The 20,042-nt window shown below is 49.4% G+C and overlaps 1 protein-coding gene across 6 annotated transcripts in view; it reads left to right on the top strand.

Moving 5' to 3' along the window:
- The window catches only part of ATP2C1 (ATPase secretory pathway Ca2+ transporting 1), a 1,883,161-nt gene that overhangs the window by 1,044,334 nt on the left and 818,785 nt on the right, over nucleotides 1-20,042 (top strand). For all 6 annotated transcript variants that reach the window (XM_069648728.1, XM_069648731.1, XM_069648729.1 and 3 more), the window contains 2 exons: nucleotides 15,590-15,685; nucleotides 15,773-15,862. In XM_069648728.1, coding sequence (XP_069504829.1) covers nucleotides 15,590-15,685; nucleotides 15,773-15,862 — 186 coding nt within the window. The remainder of the gene's footprint in view (nucleotides 1-15,589; nucleotides 15,686-15,772; nucleotides 15,863-20,042) is intronic.

Genomic DNA, 20,042 nt, shown 5'->3' with positions numbered 1-20,042 from the left:
TTTTCCTATGCAGCGTTTGAGCCTGGAGAATTAGGGAGGAACTGAGGCCTGGGGCGTAGTAATGTGTTATTTGTATGCCGCCTGACGTCGCTTCCGGAGCCACCGATCGACCACCGCGCAAGACGGATCCATGATCGAAGGCCGAGTCGAGGTACACTGCGCCTCCTGCGGGAAACATTTCGGAGCAGCAGAGCTGTGGCAGGATATCTATCAAGATGAGGAATCTGCGGAAGAAGAATCCATAGAAAGAACATTATGGTAAGGTAATTTCTCCTTTAGCTTTCATTTGCTCTTCTATCAGAGTGGGATACATTCATTTCTGTGTAGACCTATTGACTGGAGCAATAACTCAAAACCAGTAATGTTTAATTGCTCTGATCAGGTCTTTTAAGTGGATATTTTCTCATTCTTTGAGAAGTAGCGCATGCCATGTTTTGCAATTTTCTATGGGACCGCTAAAGTTTTTTAAAATATATCTGTATGTGCGTTAGACAGGTTATGGATACTCCGCGGAGACCCATGTGGTTGCTCTTCTTGCTCCATAGTTTTATTGAGAAGTTCAATTGCAGGAGCATATGAACAATTTGCTGTTCAATACGGCTCCACAGCTTATTTACACAAGACCATTTTAACTTGCATTTTTATTTACCCTCCATGAGCCACTCCCAACACCGCTGTGCCCCCTTGCAGTTTCAAGACACTCATCGCAGTAGTGGCAAGCAAGACTGATTTCTTCCAATTGCAAGAGACTTATTGAAGTTGACAACCCAATACCATATTAAGGAGGACTCCAAGAGGAGGTGAAGCTTCTTACGTTTGATCTATGTGTTAGGCCCCACATATCTAGATTCATATATTCAGTTACCATCCATGAAACCTATTGTGGATGGTGTGAGCCACGTGGAGAGCCTGACTTAGTTGAACAATCATTTATACTGTGGACCGAATTGAACTAGTCAGTTTCTCTATTTTTGCAATGTGTGTACTGTTCGACAAACTCACCACCCCCAAACCAATAGCAGAAGAACCCTTCTTATAAATGGGGCTTCATTCTTACACCCCATGACTCTTGAATCTGAGAAGACTTCAGTCAGAAGTGGCAGACTGCATATTAATAGAAGTCCAGCATATGTCAAGGATGTCTCAAGAGCAAGCTCCCCATTACATCCCAATATCCTGAGGTGCCCACCTGAGGATGCAATAGTAAAAAGGAACAACCACCCAGGACATAATCATGGCAAATTATCAAGAGAAGGCAATTTGGCCAGCCCTAGGATGAAACCTAAATATTAACCATAAAAAGCAGGAGTGAATGGGCAAACCAATTGTGCTGACCAGTGAATCGGAAGATTCATCATTAATGCGGTCTTAAGGGTTCAGCAAGTCTTATCTCCTATAATAAAGGTGAACCATAGGTGACAGACTCAGGCCTACCCACCTCATCCACTTCTACAGGTGTCTACGCCAAGCTATTTGAAGACCTGCATCCTGATGCTCACCAGTGACAGCACCTAATCTGAAGGATTCTGCAAAGTCTAGAATTGAGCTGCTTTACTAAACCATCTGTGAAAGAGCTGCCCAATGAGAGATGCCCATCTGGTGCCCTCCTTTTGTAGGAAGTCATTCAGATGTGTCAGCCCTCGTCTAATTTGCAGTGTGCGATCCAGCAGGTCATTGAAAAGGCTGCCGGAATGTTCATCAAAAGTTAAATAATTAAATGCCTTTGCCTCCTGTAGGACCGCTTCTTTTGTTTTGTAGTTTCAAAACTTAACCAGGGGTCTTTGAATGGGGCTTTCTCTGTGTACCCTGAAAAATGTTATTTGGGTTGTGAACTGATTGCCCAGGACAGCCCCATAACAGGCCCTTTCCATAAAGGTTAAGGTTTTCACCTTCAGCTTCCTTCTACCAGTCGTAAATACAAATGTACTCCTGCGTCCTGACCCCTTTACTCCATATTGCATGGGCGTCCCTCGCTAGGGACGGGAACGGAACGCTTTATACCAGAAAAAATGTCCTTTCCTCTTTAAATTTAGTCGCACATGGAGGCATGGCCAGGGAGCATGCGTTTTCCTGACTCTGCCACCACACCTCAATCCTCTTTTCCTCGTCGACCGGAGTGAACCTGCTTCACCTGCGCAGTGGTTGAGGCCCTTTTTTCTCCTCATAATTCCATGAGTTTTCTTCGGTCTTCCCCTGGGATCTCGGTCCCAATTTTTCTTTAATCCATTCTAACTTTTTAATTTCAACCGGCCTCCGGTGCTTCGCCCCTGCGCTGGTGCATTTCGGCCCAGATTGCCTTTAGTAGGTGCCCTTCCTGCGATGGATCCTTTCCAATGTCGGACCTGCACGCACTCTGCCTCTGCTGCCTATGAGAAGGACACAGCTGGGACGGCTGTTCAGCGTGCAACGCCCTTACTCCTGGTCACTCAAAAACCAGCTTGCTAGGTGGAGGGTGCTGTCTTCCAGATCTCCCCCAGAGTAGATCAAGGAGTATGTGTGCAGGAAAACAAAGGCCAAGGTAGGCATTCTGTTTTACAAAGCACCCTGCAAGGGTGATTCCTTCCCCAGGAAGCCACCAAGTGGGATGGGTCAATTGGGTCCTGTCACCAGCCAGTGCAATGAGGCTCAGCGAGCTAACAGCCTCACGGCCTAGGGGTCCATAGATCCTCCTGGTCCCACAGCTGAGGGGCCAGCAGCTCCAGTACCGGGTAATCTCCCTAGGTGCTCTGCCCTGCTACCTGTCCTATGTCCGAGGGAGCGCATTCACGCAGCTATATCTGAGGCCGATCAGCCGACCAGACTAGGGCCTGGGGTGCACAAGAGGCACGAACCTGCACAGAGTAGTAAACTGGTAATCTGGTGGAGGCCAGATTCAGTACGACGTCAGACACTGGTGTGTCAGGCCAAAGAAAAATGGCGGCGCAGCGTGATGAAATGGTCGCACGTGAGGACACACGCCATTCAGAAGAGCACCAGAGACTGGACTTCACTCGAGGGTGCAATGGTCTCCCATGGTTACCCCTCAAGTAACCTGGTGCACATCACACCCAGTGCCCTCTGGACAGGGACGTTACACCGAGCCCTATTACACACAGGGCGGGCAGGGCGCGGGAAGAGCGCATCCCTCCACGCCAGTCACACCATCTGCGTCGGCACATAAGCATACATCCCCAGCCTGTGAGGAACGATTGTTTGACAAATCCCTTGTGCTGCTGAAATCTTTGAAGATGGGCAGCATACTCAAGGGGATTATTAAGGAGATGCTTCCACCAGCATCCACACAGCCTTTGTCTCCAGTGCATCTGCAGCCGCTGGTTGCTCCTAAAATAGCGGTGGAGCTCCCTCCTGCACCGTCATATTTGTCTGCACCAACCTATCATTGCTGCTCTGTCTCCACCACCCACTTATCCCCAGACCACAGTGCCTCCGGCTACGCCACCTGCCTATCCTCTGGACCCTCTGGGCACCGCAGATCAGACGTACACGGATGAAGAGGAAGACCCGGACATGTCATCTTCTGCAAGGGCATTCTATGACAGGCTGGCCGGGTTGGCAGAGTATCTGGCCATCCCTCTGCCTCAGAAGAGCAGCCAGAGGGTGGAGTCCTGCCAGAGATCCTCAGTCAGGTCAGCCACTAGATCCGGCATTATGTTCCAAGAGGATGTGGAAACCCTGGCAAAGAAAGGATGGGCAAAGCCGCACTCGATGTAACCCACCAACAAAAGTTTAGATGCGAAGTATAGGTAGGCAGAAGGGGTACCCTACTTTTATCGGTGCCACCGCATTCATCGGTGATAGCAGCGTTCATGTACGCCAAGCCCCAAACATACATATCTTCTGCCTCTACATCCGCCTTATTACGCAAGGAAGAGAAGGTGCTAGAGACTTATGGGAAAAAGGTCTATTACAACACCAGCCTCCACCTGCGTTGAGCCAATGCGAACGCTATGCTGGCCGTGACAAATCAGAGGCTATGGAGGGAGATTGCGGATTTTCTCCCAGACCTCCCGGTTCACAAGTAAGCCTCCTTCAAGGCTGGATTGGCCGAGGCCAGGATAGTGGCAGAGGACCTTAAGGGGTCTACTGTGGGACATATCGACAAGGCTGGCAGGGCAATCTATGAGGCCACGGATGTGAGGTGGACAGCGTGGCTTAGGGCCACCAAGTTTAACCCAGACGTCCAAGGCTTGATCCAGGACCTCCGAATTGGAAGGTGGGGTGGGGGGGGGATCTTTTCTATTCATCCACTGACTAGGAACTGGATATGATATGAAACAGTTCCCAAACCGGCTCTTCTGGCAAAGCCTGCACCCAGAACGTTTGGGCAGAGGCAAGCCCTTTCCGATAGGGGAAGGACAGTCAACGGATTCAGGGGCATCCAGGATCTGAAGGCTAGACAGCCTGACAGCTCTCCTATCCATCACGAGCATAAACAATGCCCATCACACAAAGGGTTCTTACACTCCCACTATCAGGCACCTCCCTCAGAGTCAAAGAAGCAATGACAACCCCCTCAAGGTCCACAGTTCTCTGGTGGGGGCAGGGTGGCTACCCACATTAATTCCTGGCAGATTCTTTGCTGATCCATGGATACCATCAGTGGTTCTCCATGGTTTGTGTCTACCCATCCACCCGGAACCACCTTCTTGTCCTCCCCTCCCTCAGATTGGGACACCCGCACTCCTCACTGGGATCCGCTTGCTTGTAAAAAGTGCGGCAGTGGAGGAAGTTACTCTCTCTCAAAGAGGCTCAGGGTTCTACTTGTGGATTGTCACGATACAGAAAAAGAACCAGTCAGGCTTCTAGATCTGGCTTTCCTGAAGCTATCCCTACCCATCCAAAAGTGGTTATGCCAGGTCTGATAGCAGAGTCTCCGTGTGGGGGAGAATGGATGTACTCCCAGGACTTGTGAAGGATGCATACCTTCACATCCCTATATGGCAACCCCACTGCTCATTCCTACGGTTCCAAGTGATGGGCTTACATTTCCAGTACAAAGTGCTTAAATTTGGGCTCAACTCAGCCCCACGGGTATTCACAAGGCTTATGAATGCAGTGTCGGCATTGCTCAGGTCTGGAGGTCCACCATGTATATCCATACCTCGACGACTGGCTAGACCAAGCATAATCCCCAGGGGAGGTTTGGAATACGGCCCCCAGACTCATGGATACCCTAGATAAACTGAAGTTCTCCATCAACCACAAGAAATCGCAGCTCCAGCCTACCCAGACCTTGGTCTTCCTGGGTCTGTCGTGGGATACCAAAGAGCAAAGGATTTTCCTCCCCACAGAAAATGTGGCAGCTATCAAGACGGCTACTGGTCACTTTCTCAGCAGGACGATAACTTCCGCCTGGTGGTACCAACATCTGTTGAGAATCATGGCGGCATGCCTGCTAGCGGATCCGCATACCAGACTCAAAATGAGGAGAGTGCAATTACACCTCTTGGCCTCCTGGAACCAGACGACCGGCTCCCAAGCAGAATCTATCGCTCTCCCGGCTGACTTTGACCAGGATTTGGTATGGTGGAGGCAGGACAACAATCTCATGGCGTGCAGACCATGCAGGCACCCCTGCCTACTTGTAGTATCACAACTGACTCCTCCCTGAAAAGGTGGGGAGCTACACTGGGCAACCACAGTGTACATGGCACATGGACAAGGGAGGAACAAGAGAGTCACATCAACCTCCTCAAAAGTAAGGCCCTTCAATTGGCGCACAGGGCTTCCGTACCAGTAAACAGGGGCAAAGTAAAGTAGTTTGTGTTTAGACCGACAACTCCACTTGCATGTTCTAAATCAACAAACAGGGAGGCACCAGATCACCTCCCCTGTGAAGGCTCACAATCGAGATGGGGAAATGGGCCATTGCCCACAACATATGGCTGTCTGCTATATCCCTTCCGGGAGAAGCCAACCTGGCGACGGACATTCTCAGCAGACGGGAAGTCAACAACTACCAGTGGCAGCTGGACGAACAAGTCCTGTCGGAAATCTTCAGATGAGGCCAGCCCCAGATAGACCTCTTCGCCACAGCTTCTCGCCCGAGTGTAATCCTGATAGCTCCACAGTGGCCGGCCAGGCCCTGGTTTTTGGACCTCATGGGCGCGCAGCGCAGGGTCCGGTGACACTCTCAGTGCAGGGAACAATGCCCATCTCCCAGAAGGGGAGGGGGATCAGTCGTTCAGCCCTCCCCAGAGAGGTTAGCCCTATCGTCCTTGTTCCTGAACACTTAATCCTGCAGCATCGTCATCTATTGCAGGATAACCTGAAAATAATTCAGACTGCAAGAAGCAACTCCACCAAGAAACTATAGAAGAGGAACTAGACCAGGTTTTCCTTCTGAGCCAAGGAAAAGGGCATAGATCCGTTAATGTGCACATTGGATCAGGTACTATCGTTCTAAGCACATTTGGCAAGGTCAGGGGTTCAGGACACATGCTGTTCCTACCTAGCCGCGATAGGTGCATACAGGAATTCAGACAACAAATCATTCTCCAACTCCCACCCGGTGATTTAGAGCGATCCGACGGGGCTAACAAGGCTGTACCCCCCCCTGTCAAAATGCACCCGATTTTGGATCAGAACGTAATGCTGGCCGCCTTGGCGCATAAAACATTTGAGCCCATGGCTTCTGTGGACATAAGACTGGTCATGATCAAGACGCTTCAACTGGTGGGCCTCACTTCAGCATGGATGGTGAGCAAAGTTCAGGCCTTCGTGACGTCAGAACCCTATACCATGTTCCATCGAGACAAGGTAGTGCTCTGCACCCACCCTGCGTTTCATCCGAAAATGGTGTCTTCTTTTCATCTCAGTGAGTGCTACTAACATTCTTTCCTAGCCCAAAGGACGAGACAGAAAGGGTATTGCACAGTCTAGATGTCAGGAGGACCCTGAAGTTCTACCTAGACAGGACCAGGGGCTTCAGATGCTTTATTAATCGCCTTCGGTGGGTCTAGACCAGGTGGTCAAGCCTCATAGACCTCGATAGCCAGGCGGTTGGTTGCAGCCATTCAGGAGGCGTACAAGTGTCAGCAGAAGGAAATTCCAGCAAATCTTCATGCTCATGCAGTTATGGCCAAGGCAACGGTGGTCGCCTTCCAGAGGTATGTGACTTGGCAAACCACCAGCAGGACAGCTACCTAGGCTACCCCTCAGCATTCTGCAAGCACTATTGTCTAGATGGCAGTGCAAGATCAGACACTGCCTTCGGGCAGGTGGTCCCGAGGAACCTATTCTCCTAGGGTCTAAATCATCTCACCTCCCTGCGGCGTCAATCAGTGGCAATCGCTCATGCAATATGGAGGAAAGGGGATGGGACGTAGGAGTAATTAGAAGTTACTCACCGTTGTGACTAATGTACTCCTAGTCCATAGTCCCCTTTCCTCCATATATCCCATCATCCTCCCACATAGTTAAGCAGTTTATTCTGGCTGATGCGTCACAGGGGACTCGGGTGTGGCGCCGGAAGGTGGAGTCAAGGGAGCGCATGCTCCCGTGGCTAGGACCCAGTCTAAATTTAAAAGGGTAAATACATTTTTCTGGTGAAAAAGGTTCAGTTCCTGTCCCTAGCGGGAGATGCCCATGCAGTATGGAGGAAAGGGGACTATGGACTAGGAGTAAGATAGTCACTACGGTGAGTAATTTATAATTGATCACTTCTCAGCCTGTTTTCGTGCTCATTTCCAACTGCCTGGTCTTTTTCAACCAGCTTTACTTGTTTATCAAGGGTAGAAGATTAGTTGTTAGTGGTCTGTGAGCAGGCTGCTTCCAGTGTAAGCACTTGGTCCCCAAACACCTCAACGTCTCTCGGCGGTGCAGCCATCTTGCTTTACACTTTTTACCTTCAAGCACCCTAGTCCCTCCTGGAAAACATCCTTGATGATGATTTTCAGTCGAGAATGGCCAGTGAATGCATCTCACTTCAGGAAGATATCTTTTCCCACCTTTCTTGGCTGCATTCATCTTGTATGTTAGCCTCATAGTATGACTGGGGAATCCGGAATGTATTTTAGAATGCCCTCATTCTGCTGCGCCTTTCCGGGATGTGATAAATTGGTGAAGATCTATCTCTAGTCTGGTGAACTTCACCACCCATGTGGCCCGGTGTGTGTTGTATGTGCGCCCCTCACGAAATTGATGGGCACCTGAAATGGCTTTCACAATGTGGCGGGTTTATGGCACTGCTCTGAGGGGATGGCTGCCTTTAACTCGCTCCTCCATGCTTGCCCAGGCCCCTGGAAAGGCTAGGCGTTCAGATTGCGAGCACACACCTCTTCTACAATACCCTTTCATTTGGGGCTCTGACCAGGCCTCTTCTCCCCCTTGGATGCTTCAATTTTCAAATGGAAGATTGGGGTCACTCTATCCCCATCCTTGTATGCCTTCCACACAGGCTCCCTTCAGATCCTTTCACAGCTTACCTACCACAAAAGATGAGAAGGTGGGACCATAATGCCACTGAATGCTCAAGGACACATCCCATCAGGTGCCAGCAACCCAGGTAGCTTTGCCTTAAGGGGCTGACTGCTACCTGATGTAGACTCTGCAAAACACTGGCCTCAGCCAGCACCTATTCGGGCTGCATTTCCTATTCACCCGTTGCAAGGCCCTTCAGTCAGAAGCGCTGTACCGTTGCCTCTCCTACTCTAAGGGGTACTCCGAGACCCATTGTCCTCCGATCCTCAAACAGCCTGCTCTTAAGATGTCGGTGCCATATCTACCATTGCTCAATGGCTGCTTGCATTGCAGGGAGAATGGCTACCAGGACACCCCCAGCCTTGTGACTGGTATGGAACACGACGAGAGCGAATCCTGTCAACAGATGAACCCAAAGGCCATCGTGGAAAGGTCTGAAAATTGGCACTCGGATGGCCGCTGTCGAAGTCTCAAGCGCGATCGACTGCTAGATCGGGCTCCGACATTGAAGGCCCTACACCCAAGAACGACAGGCACTGAAAAAAAATGAACCGCTTGCATTCCCATAGCGAGTCGCACCATTTGTTCTCCTGCGACAAGAGATGATGCCGACTCAGACACGACTCTGGTTTGTCCGACGAGTGGGCAAGTCGTCCACCCTCCCCCACTACGGGTGCCCTGTGAGAAGAGGGGGTGGAGTTCAAGATCCAAATGCTCTGCCTCGAAAACCGCAGGCTGTCCAGGCACCAGTTGCACTCGGAGGCTACGCGTGGAGGTGGCTGCGCCGAGTCCTGTTAGGAAAGATCTCTCTGTGCTGCATATTTCCTTCCATTTTTATGGACCCCCAAACTTTTTTGCTTTTATTTTTTATCCTGACCTGTACTTTTTTACAGTGCAGTGAAGCCTTAAGCTTGACTTCACTCTTTTGCTGCTCATCTGTTATGGGGAAACTGACATGTCCTTCAGGCTGTCCGTCCTGGGAAACAGTTTCCCTTAGTCAAATTACTTTGTTACTACTTTGTCACAATGCATCTTACAATGCAGTACAATGGGGTACACTTTTGTTTTTGCCATAGACTAACACTCATTGGATTTTTGGTTACTCTAGGTGTTCTAAATGGACAAGCTGGTGGCAGCAGTGACTTTTTATAGTTTTTTGGTGCTTTTTGTTTTAGCTTTACCGTGTTTACCTCGTTTGCCTATTAACCGTGGCTAGTGTGCAAACATGGCCGTGCAGCATGGTTTTTTGCTTGTCCTTTGGCCATCTTATCTTTTAGCTTTCTTACTGGCTTCTGAGTCCAGGAACATCCTTATATGGACTGTTTTCCTGGGAAAGCAGAGGTTTTTGGCAGGCTACTGGTGGGCTATGTGTGTTTGCTGACAGGATGTGGGTTGGGATTGTCTGGTCCCAATCCACAAACTGGTTTCGATGTCGGAGCCTTAAGAATGAGTGTTCCCGCCAGTGGTCCTGATTAGACCACAGCTGGAGGTGTGTGTGGGTTTAGTTCTGCTATTGGCTAGTGGGATTTCTGACTTTGTGGTTCCCATTGTGTGTACTCTTTGTGGACGCTTTACAAGCTCACCACCTCTTGAGACAGCCTAGACCACTCATCACTGCTACCTTGAACTGGTTTGGCTACTGCTCCCGGAGTTGCCCTTCTATACATCTGTCCACCAGGCCAGAGTATAGAAAATCAGTCCTAACGGGTCCTATGCCCTCAAACTCGACCTTGACGTTCACAAAGCCAATAGCGATGCCAATGACCCTCAAGTCAGCATCGAGAGGTTACGTCAAAGCGGATCCGCCGAAGTCTGTGCCGATGGTCAACCACCCATTTTCGAGTCTAGATTGAGATTTTTCACTCCATGAGATCGATCTTCGACAAGGGGATCCGGCCCATTTGACACGGAGCTAGGAGTTGGGTAAGTCGACTGCTTCACGGAAGAGGCCAACTTATTGGTTCTGTTGTAAGGTTTGCCTGAGGCAAGTGAGTTTGACACCTCACCTGACCTCGACTGCAACAGGCATCCCCTTATGGACACCCCAATCCGCAGTATCGAATGACAGTGGAAAAGGTGGTCCTTAGTTTGAGGCTGGGCACCCCAGCCAAGCCACTCCGGTCCTACGACCTTCCGGACATCCTAGATTAAAGCCCACAGACAGTGCGTGCTGCCCTTTAATGTGCCCACATATGACCCCATTGTCAGACTCCCGGCTTCACTCCGTACTCCAGATAGAGATCTCCTCTCTCATCTTACCTGGATCCCGTTCCAGCCACACCAGAGACCACCTGTCCATCCCAAGGACCACAACCTTTCGTCAGAGATATATTCTACAACTGGCCACCTAACAACGTTTAGCCATGACGCTCTCACTACCCTAGGTGCCTGGCACTCTTCTAGCACCATTGTGCTCCAAGTTTTTCCCAGTCCTGAAGACAGTCCGGTGCAACTCCCAGCAGTTTTCCATCTCTTCAACCGCTGGCAGCTCAATCCACTCACCGTACTAGAAACACCTGATTCATGTGTGTCGATAATGTTTACGTGTTGCCTCATTTTTTAGCAACACATGAAACTACAGTCACTTCAGTTGTACTAATCCACCTATGCATAATCACTTGAGATTGGTATACAATGTTCTTTCCTGTGCCTAAGATGGCATATGTCGCTGTTTTAAACATTTGTTTTTGAGAAATCAATAAATTGCATTTTTTATGTTTGTAAACAATTTAACTCCCTCATGTTCCTTGTAAGAGCTAACTGACATACGCTACATTAGCTCCACTGCTTACAATAGAAGACTACCAGAGGGTTAATGACAATGGTAGCTTTTGACTCTATTTTCTCTCTACAGTTTTGACCTAACCCTCTGGAGTCAAGCCCCCTTCAAAAAAAGAGGGTTCCCTGCCCTTATCTCATACATGGCCACATCAACCTCCAATTTGCCCACAGAATAAAAAAATTGACATTGTGGCAAAAAAAGTCTTTGCATCAGGAAGGTGTGGCTTTGAAAGTATGCCAGCTGTGCCTTCCCTAATTATTTGCACATTCTGTGTAATACAACCAAGGCAGCTAATCTCCCAGCAGGGGCGTTCAGAGATGGCTTTTGGTACATGGTAAATGATGGTAAGGAGGTGGCCTGTTAGGCTCTTCAGGCAAGTCTCTACACTGAGGACTCCAAAGGATGGGCCATGGGAATCTCTATAGTACTGAGGAGGGCAGCGTACCACCACAGCTCAGGTTTATCGCACCATGTGCAAGCCAAGCTTTTAGAAATGGCGTTTGATGGCGAGCATCTGTTTGGAGCAGATTAATTCTTGGAAAAATTGCAAGAATTGTAACTGGCTGCAAAGTCCCTTGGGCTAGCGGTGCAGCAGTCCGCCAAGCAGTCTTTAAGCTTTCCCACTAGAGGCATATTCTACAGGCATTATGTTCCTTTTGAATAATCTTTTAAGCATTGGGACCCGTGGAAGGAGATCACCTCCTACGCCTGGGCCTTGTGGCTCGTTACATGGGGATACTGTCTGTTTCTCCTAAAAAGGCAGTCAGATTGTCCCATCTAAATAGCCCTACTCCAGCAACTGCAACATGAGCTCCAGGAAAAACTATGGGCCCTGTGGTTGGAGTGCTGTGGAAGAGATACCACCCGAGACAAGAGGATTGGGCTGGTATTCATGCCATTTTCTAGTATCCAAGGAAGTAGGAGGACCCCGGCCCATCCTGAACCTCAGGGCCTTGTACAAGTTCCTGAGGAAGGACAAGTTCAGGTTGGTGACGTTGAAGAAAATTCTCCAGGCTCAAGGGCTCCAGGACCTTCAGGATGTTTACTTCCATGTGCCAATCCATCGATCGCACAGGCAGTTCCTGAGATTCATCATCAGGGACACGTACCATCAGTTCAAATTGCTCCCTTTTGGCTCAACATCCATGCCCAGGGTTTTCACAAAGCTGATGGCAGTGGTGGCGGTGCACCTCAAGAGATCAGGCATCCACGGATTTCCTTACCTGGACTACAGGGTTATCCAAAGGTCTCCGTAGCAGGTATTGACGCACATTGAGGAAACCTGTTCCCTGCTTGACAGTTTGGGCTTCTCCCTGAACTTCCATAAGTCCCTCGTCACACAAACTCAAAAATTCCAATTAATTGGAGTAATCCAGGGAGGCAAGGCTTTCCCTACCGAGGAGAGTCACCAGTATCAGACAGGTGGTCAAACTTTTCCACAACCACAACCGCTTACCAGTGGCTTCCTTCCCCTGTCTCTTAGGCCTTATGGCTTCCTGCGTTTTTCTGTTACCAGAGGCCAGACTGAGGATGCGATCCCTTCAGCGTCTTTTGAGGGATCAATGTTCCTAATAATTCGACAGCATGAAGGATGTCCACCGAGTGTCAGTCAGTGGCCAGCGACCTCATTGTGGGCCAGCAGGGCGAGCATGATGGCGGGGTTAATCCTGTTGCCCACCGTGGCTCCAGGGCCAGGTGGTCAGGGATGCTTCCCTGAAGGACCTGGGCGCTCACTGCAGGGATTTTCAAGTGCACATCCTTTGGTCCCCAGAGGAACGCCAGTGGCACATCAGTAGATTGGAGGTACGATCGATCAGGCTAGCACTGATGGCCTTTGTGCCTTCACTCAGATGGAAACATGTCCTGATTTTAATAAACACAGTGGCCATGCATTTCCTCCACAAGAAAAGGGGTGTTCAGCCCCTGCCCATATGCTGGGAGGCCTTGTAACTGTGTTTTTGGTTACTGGGAAACAAGCTCTCAGCTGCTGCAGCCCACCTGGCAGGAACAGGCTAGCAGATGCTCTGAGCAGGCAGAGCGCAGCCTCACGGGAGTGGGAAGTGTGCCTGGGAGTTCTCATAGGGATCTTTGCTCTATGGGGTACCCCAACAGTAGATATGTTTGCTACGAGGGCCAATGCGAAGTGCAGGCAGTTCTGCTTGAGGACATTCTTTGTGAGGGGTGCACCAGGGGATGCGTACTGGTGGAGTGAGCTTTACAACCTCAGTTACACGTTCCCGCCAATACCAGTCATCCTGTGGGTTCTCAGGAGGTTGAGGAAGCTCCAGGCCACCATGACTTGATCGCCCCGGACTTTGTGAGGTGAACATGGTACTCAGAACTCCTGGAAATGGTCAACTGCCCACAATGCCGGCTTCCGCAGAGGCTGCCCTTAGTATCCCAGTCAGACCACCATGTGTTCCACACGAACCCTGTATCGCTCAACCTACATGTGTAGCTTGAGAGGATTAGGTATGAAGATATGGACCTCTCGGAAGAGTGGTACCTGAGGTGCTGGTGGCAGCATGCAGACCTTCCACTAAACCGTAGGCATGAAGGTGTAGAAATTTGGAGGCATGGTGTAGGAAGTGCAGGGTGGACCCCATCTCATACCCCACCACCACCACAATGATGGAATCCCTTCTGTCCCTTGCCTCATTGGGCCTTCAGATGGGCACAAACAAAGGTTTCTTGGCAGCTTTGTCAGTGTTCAAGAGGTCTCCGGATGAGGGATCCTCCTTTACTATCCTGGTAATGACCCAATTTCTGAAGTGCCTTGTGAATAGGTTCCCGCTGACACCATTTGTGGTTCCGGATTTGGATCTGAATTTGCGGCCTACTTTTCTGATAACGGCTCAGTTCGAGCAGATGCGTTTTTTTTCTATTAGACTACTCACCCTTCAGACAGCTTTTCTGGTGGCACCCATGTCAGCAAGGTGTGTAAGCGAGCTTTAGGCTCTCTTACAGGCCCCCCTTCCCCCTTCATGCGTTCTTTCAAGGAGAAGCCGTCACTTAAATGCCAACCTAAATTCTTCCCAAAGGTGGTATCGAAGTCTCAACTCTCAGACCATTAATCTGCTGGTTTCTACACTCTGCCTCCCCTTTCATGGGATGAGGAGACCCAAAGAGGGTGCTCAGCTACTAGGTGGCCAGGATGGCAGACCTTACACGTTACAATCAACTCTTTGTTGATGCCTGGCAATCCACTAAAGGCCTGGCGGTCTCCAAGCAGACGATTTCCCATTTGACAATTCCCTGCATTCCAAAATGCTACCAAAAAGCGTGAAAGGAATTGGCATCAGGAGTGTTTTGCGATCTCCTCTGCATTGCAAAGGAGTGTGCCGGTGAGAGAGATCTGTCGGGCAGCGACTTGGTCGTCGTTCTACACATTCACAAAACATTACTGTCTGGACTTGGCTCGTGGTGCTTACACCATATTTGGAAGAGCAGTGTTGCAGAGCTTTCTTGTTTGAGACTTTCATCCCGCCTCCACACTTTGTACTGCTTTGGGAATCAGTCAGATGAGGAATCTGCTCGAGAATGTAATCCATTGAAGGAGAAATTACTTAACCACTAATGTTCTCTATGGATTCTTCTCCTGCAGATTTCTCATCACCCTCCAATCCTAACACCCTGAAAGTGGTCAATTGGTCTTCCTAGTTGCTTTTCACTGGTGGGATGACAACTTAAATTTGTGACGTTTGGAATGATGTGTATTGTCTGTGCTTCTCGGTTGAATTCTGTCAGCCTCTTGCTTACATTATGGTGATGTTCCTCACCAAAGTGAAAAACGTTATTTGGGTTCTAGTAAGCCGAATCTGTTGATTTCATGCTCTGCAGCATCTGATATCAGGGGCAAGAGTGTTTGGGGGGGGAATGTGGTATGTGGGTGTAGTTATGTCATATATGTACTGCTGACATCACATTCAGAATCGAGGAATGGCACGGCTAAGTCATGATGAGTCAACAGTCGCCGCCGAGTCACACTATGTCCCCTGTCGAAAAAGTTTCTGAGCAGCAGATGCTGGAAGGGATATCTTTCAGATGAGGAATCTGTGGGACAAAAATCAATAAAAAGAACATTACTGGTAAGTAATTTTTCCTTTTCTCTTGTGGTTTGGGGGGCTTAACCTTTATTTCTTGAAGAAAAGAAAGCATCCGCTTTACCGTCGGTTGAGAAGGTGAGACTTTCTTTTTCAAAAACATCAGTATGAATTTAATTATGTGAAGCATGTGGCATGTTCTGTACTAGTAATGTATTGACCTTGTCATTGTGGTGACGCTGGCACATAACCAACATGAGATTCCTGTTTAACTTGAATCTGCACTCACATTCTCCAGCGGAATGCTTTGAGATGATTGAAATCTTCCTTTTTGCCTTTTCAGGTCACTGGTGTTGGCTACAATGGAAGTGGTGATGTGATACATGAAGGCGAAGTTATTCATGGCTTTGCTATACAATCAATTACAAACGTTATTGAGGTATATTCAAATCAATGTTTGACTGAACATTTTGTGCATATATGTCATGAGTGAATGTGCTTTTTTAAAATGTTGTTTATCCCTTAGGCAGGTTGTGTATGCAATGATGCTGAAATAAGGAGCAATACCTTAATGGGAAAGCCAACGGAAGGGGCATTGATTGCTCTTGCTATGAAGGTAAGTGTTATTTCTTCTGTAGCCTTGTGATAAAAATGGTGTGCTTTCGATGATAAGCGTCAAGCAAGATAAGCAGTATTATTTCTCATTAAATATAGATTAAAAAACCAACTGTCATAGAAAATTATTAATGTGCTGTAACAGAGGCGAACTCTTAAAGAAATTGGCAGGGGATGTCTGATAGTTTTTTTAAAACTTTTTTTTATTAATCAGCTTTGCAGCAAAACACAGGCGAACATAACACAAGGCAAGCACACGGTAGGTACAGTTGAAACAATACAGGCATACAGGTACTGCATCCAGTATGAACATTTTTCATCAAGATCACATACGGGGCAAACGCTAGGTGAGGGACCCCTTAGCTCAGGATAGAGAACCTGTGTGAGTAGGTGTATTACTTGGGGAAGGAGCATCCGGTGTCGCATTTACATCTGACATATAGGAGCGGAATTTGAGCCAGACATCCCTGCGCCTCGAGTGAGCTGGTTGTAGGCAGGACCAGGTCTCCTCAGTGTCTGAAGCCCATGTGAGTGCCCTGAGCCATTGAGCATGAGTGGGAGGTGCAGGGCGTAGCCAACAGAGCAGAATGTCTCGTACCGCAAGGAGCATGCAAAGGCTGGCCAGCTTCTTGGAAATTCGGGGAAGTCATGGAATAGGCACTTCATTGGGGAGGGGTCTATAGGTTGGTCAAGTATAGCGGATACGGTTGAGAACACCATCCCCCAAAATTGGGAAAGGCGGGGGCAAGCCCAAATCATGTGTATATAGTCGTCAACATCCTGTCCACACCTGGGGCATCTTGGGGAGTGATCACTAAGCATACGATGCAACCTGCTCGGGATATAATGAAACCTATGCAACACCTTTAGCTGAATTAATTTGAAGCGGGAGTTGAAAGACACCTGATGTATGCGAACACACGTGTGAGCCCAGCGTTCGTCAGTCACCTCCACCCTGATGTCTCCCTCCCACGCCCGCCTTAGCCCGGTGAATTTCGGAGTGGATCTGGATTGTATCATAGTGTATAGCCTAGATATTTTCCCTCTGGTGGGTGTGGGGGGAGTTCAGTTCTTCAATAGCGGGATCGTCCGGTGGTATTGCTGGGAACATGGGGTAGTTTTGTTTAAGGGTTTTACGTAGAGACGAATACTGGAGCCATGCACTCGAACCACCCCTCAAGGGTAGCGGTAGGTCAGGCCACTCAACAAAGCTACCCTGCTCAAATACGTCATGGAGCAGCTCATACCCCGCCTCAGCCCAGCTGCGCACAGTTGATGGTGGTACACTTGGGACCCCCGGAGAAAGTTCCATAGCGGGAGATTGCCATGGAATGGATGGGGAGTGTCCAGCAGTTTCCACGTTTTCCTTAGCGCCAGGGAAGTACAAACCACCGGGTTCAGTGTATCCCGTGCCGAGGAGACGGGTTGTATCACCAGGGAGCGGATGTCCCGGTCGCTAACTGATAGTTTTTCAAGCCTAACATGTGGAGGAGGGTCCGCCGTATTAAACCAGTAGGATGCGTATTGGATTTGAGAAACCAGCCAGTATTTAAGAAAATCGGGGGCCCCAAAGCCGCCGTCAGCCATAGGGGTAGATAAGGTACCAAGCTTGAGCCTGACCGCACCTGAATGCCACAAGAAAGAGTTGATACTGCGTATCAATGCTTGGAAGAAGCTCTCGCCCGGCCATAGGGGGCTATTGGTGAACCTGTAGAGTAGTTGGGGCAGCACTATCATTTTCAATATCCCTATTCTTCCTGCAAGGGAGATCGGCAATTTGCTCCATGCCAGAGTCTTGGCCGCCAGGTGCGCGAGGTAGTTTTGATAGTTCTCCTCGAAGGTCGACTCAAACTGACGTGTTATTTCTATCCCCAGATAAGTGAATTTCGACTGCGCCCACGTAAACCCCAGGGTGTCAGGAGGGGGGAGGGTACCTTCTGTGAGCGGGAAAAGTGTAGATTTTGCGCAGTTCACCTTGAGGCCTGAGATGCGTCCAAAGTGGATAACATCTTTCAGTATCGGGGGGGGTAAATTAGTGGCTGGAGGCCGCACGAAAAGGAGTGCATCATCAGCGTACAGGGACACAATATCGGCTTGGCCCGCCGAGCGAAGCCCTCTATGGGAGTGGAGTTGTCGAAGCATGTCGGCAAAAGGTTCTATCGCTATAGCGAAAATCAGGGGAGAGAACGGACAACCCTGTCTCGTCCCCCTAGCAATGTTCAAGAACGGGGAGCATCTGTCTTCTGTGCGGACAGTGGCCACAGGGCCTGAGTAGAGTACCTTGACCCAGGAGCGAAAAACAGGCCCAAATGTGCATTACTCGGGCACCCGCCAGAGGTATCTCCAGGAGACTGAATCAAACGCTTTCTGCATGTCGAGGGTTGCGGCTACCGCTTGCACATTGGGGCTAATCCTGTTAATTATATTGAAAAGCCATCTCAGGTTGAAAGAGGTGGAACGTCCTGGAATGAATCCCGCCCGGTCCGGGTGTATAATAGATGGCATACAGGGGGCAAGTCTGGTCGCTAACATTTGGGCAAATATTTTGGTATCACAGTTTGAGCGAGAGTGGGCGATACGAACCGCACTAGGTGGGAGATTTACCAGGTTTGAGCAATACAGTGATTGTGGCTTCGCGAAGTGATGGAGGGAGTATGCCCGCCTCTACCGATTCCTCCCAGAGAGCTATTAAGTGAGGGATTAGAAGAGCTTTATAGCATTTATAAAATTCAACCGGGATGCCATCGGAGCCGGGAGCCTTCCCCGAGGAGAGGGAATCTATGGCCTCCGAGAACTCCTCCGGGGTGAGCGGGGAATCGAGGGAAGCAACGGTCTCAGGAGAGAGGGCCGTTAAGGGGAGAGCAGCAAGATGGGAGTCCACCTCCGCCTCCGTGGCCTCGTCCGTATTGGAGTATAGAGCTTCATAGAAGGCAAAGAACTCCGAATTGATGGTCTGTGATGTGATAGCTAAGGAGCCATCAGGTCTAACAATCCCGGGGATATGTGGAGTACCCAGCTCACGGCGGATAAGTCTAGCAAGGAAGTGGCCGGGGCGCTCGCCCTCTCCGTATCTCCTCGCCAGACCGGGGCTATCTAGGAATTTTTGCTCTTGTTCCGCAAGAGAACGAAATACGTCCAGCTCCACTCCTATAGCTGCAAGGGTCGCAGGGGTTGAAGACAGCGAACACTGGGCCTCCAGGGTCGATAGCTTGGTTTCGCTAACAGCGATATCCCTTCGAATTGTTCTAAGAATGCCACTCTCCTTGGATAGCGCTATGCCCCTAATATACGCCTTGAAGGCCTCCCATAGGGTAGCCTGCGAAGACACGGAGTCCTTATTTCAGAGAACTCCTCAATGGCCACCTCGAGCTCAGAACTGAACAGGGGGTCAATGAGAGAATGAGGTTTCATCCTCCAGCGTCTGGTACGATCACAGTCCAGTCCCCAACCCATGGTGATGGTCACTGGCGAGTGGTCAGATAGGGTCCTAGGGAGGATTGTCAATTGTATCACATTTTTAATCAATACATTAGAAATTACCCATCTATCGCTCCGGGAGTAGGAATCATGCACCGAAGAGTAAAAGGAGTAGACACGGGAATCAGGGTAGAGTAGTCTCCATGCATCCACCATAGCAAGGTGGGGAAGGGACGACAGTGTAGCATAGGCTGCCCTGGTGAGTTGGCGGGGCCTGGACCCAGATCTGTCAAGGTCTATATCAAAAATGGTGTTGAAGTCCCCTCCCCAGAGGATAGGAACCATAGGGAAGCCATCTAGAAGAGATGTGAGGTGTGTGAAAAACTCCGGGTCATCTATGTTGGGGCCATAGATGTTCAGTAAAATCACCTCCCTGTTCTTGAGTGTGGCATGGAGTAGAACATATCTACCCTGGGGGTCTATTTGTGAAGAGATGAGTGTAAATTTAAGACTCTTATGAATAATAGTCAAAACCCCACGACTTTGGGTAGAGAAATTGGTAAAGTATCTCTGGGGGCCCCATGTTTTGGCAAATCTCATACATTGTTCAGAACTGGCATGCGTCTCCTGTGAGAAAAGGATCTTGGACCCATGCCGTTCGGCTTGCAGCTGTAGCTGTCTCATTTTTTAAAAATTGCCCAGCCCCCGCACATTCCAGCTCATGAAAGTCAGATTATTCTCCGTCAAAGGAGCGGTAGCGTTCG

This window comes from Ambystoma mexicanum, chromosome 2q, assembly GCF_040938575.1.
Source record: "Ambystoma mexicanum isolate Mex_15411 chromosome 2q, UKY_AmexF1_1, whole genome shotgun sequence".
Taxonomy (NCBI): Eukaryota; Metazoa; Chordata; class Amphibia; order Caudata; family Ambystomatidae; genus Ambystoma; species Ambystoma mexicanum.
This window is presented reverse-complemented; position numbering and strand designations above follow the sequence as displayed.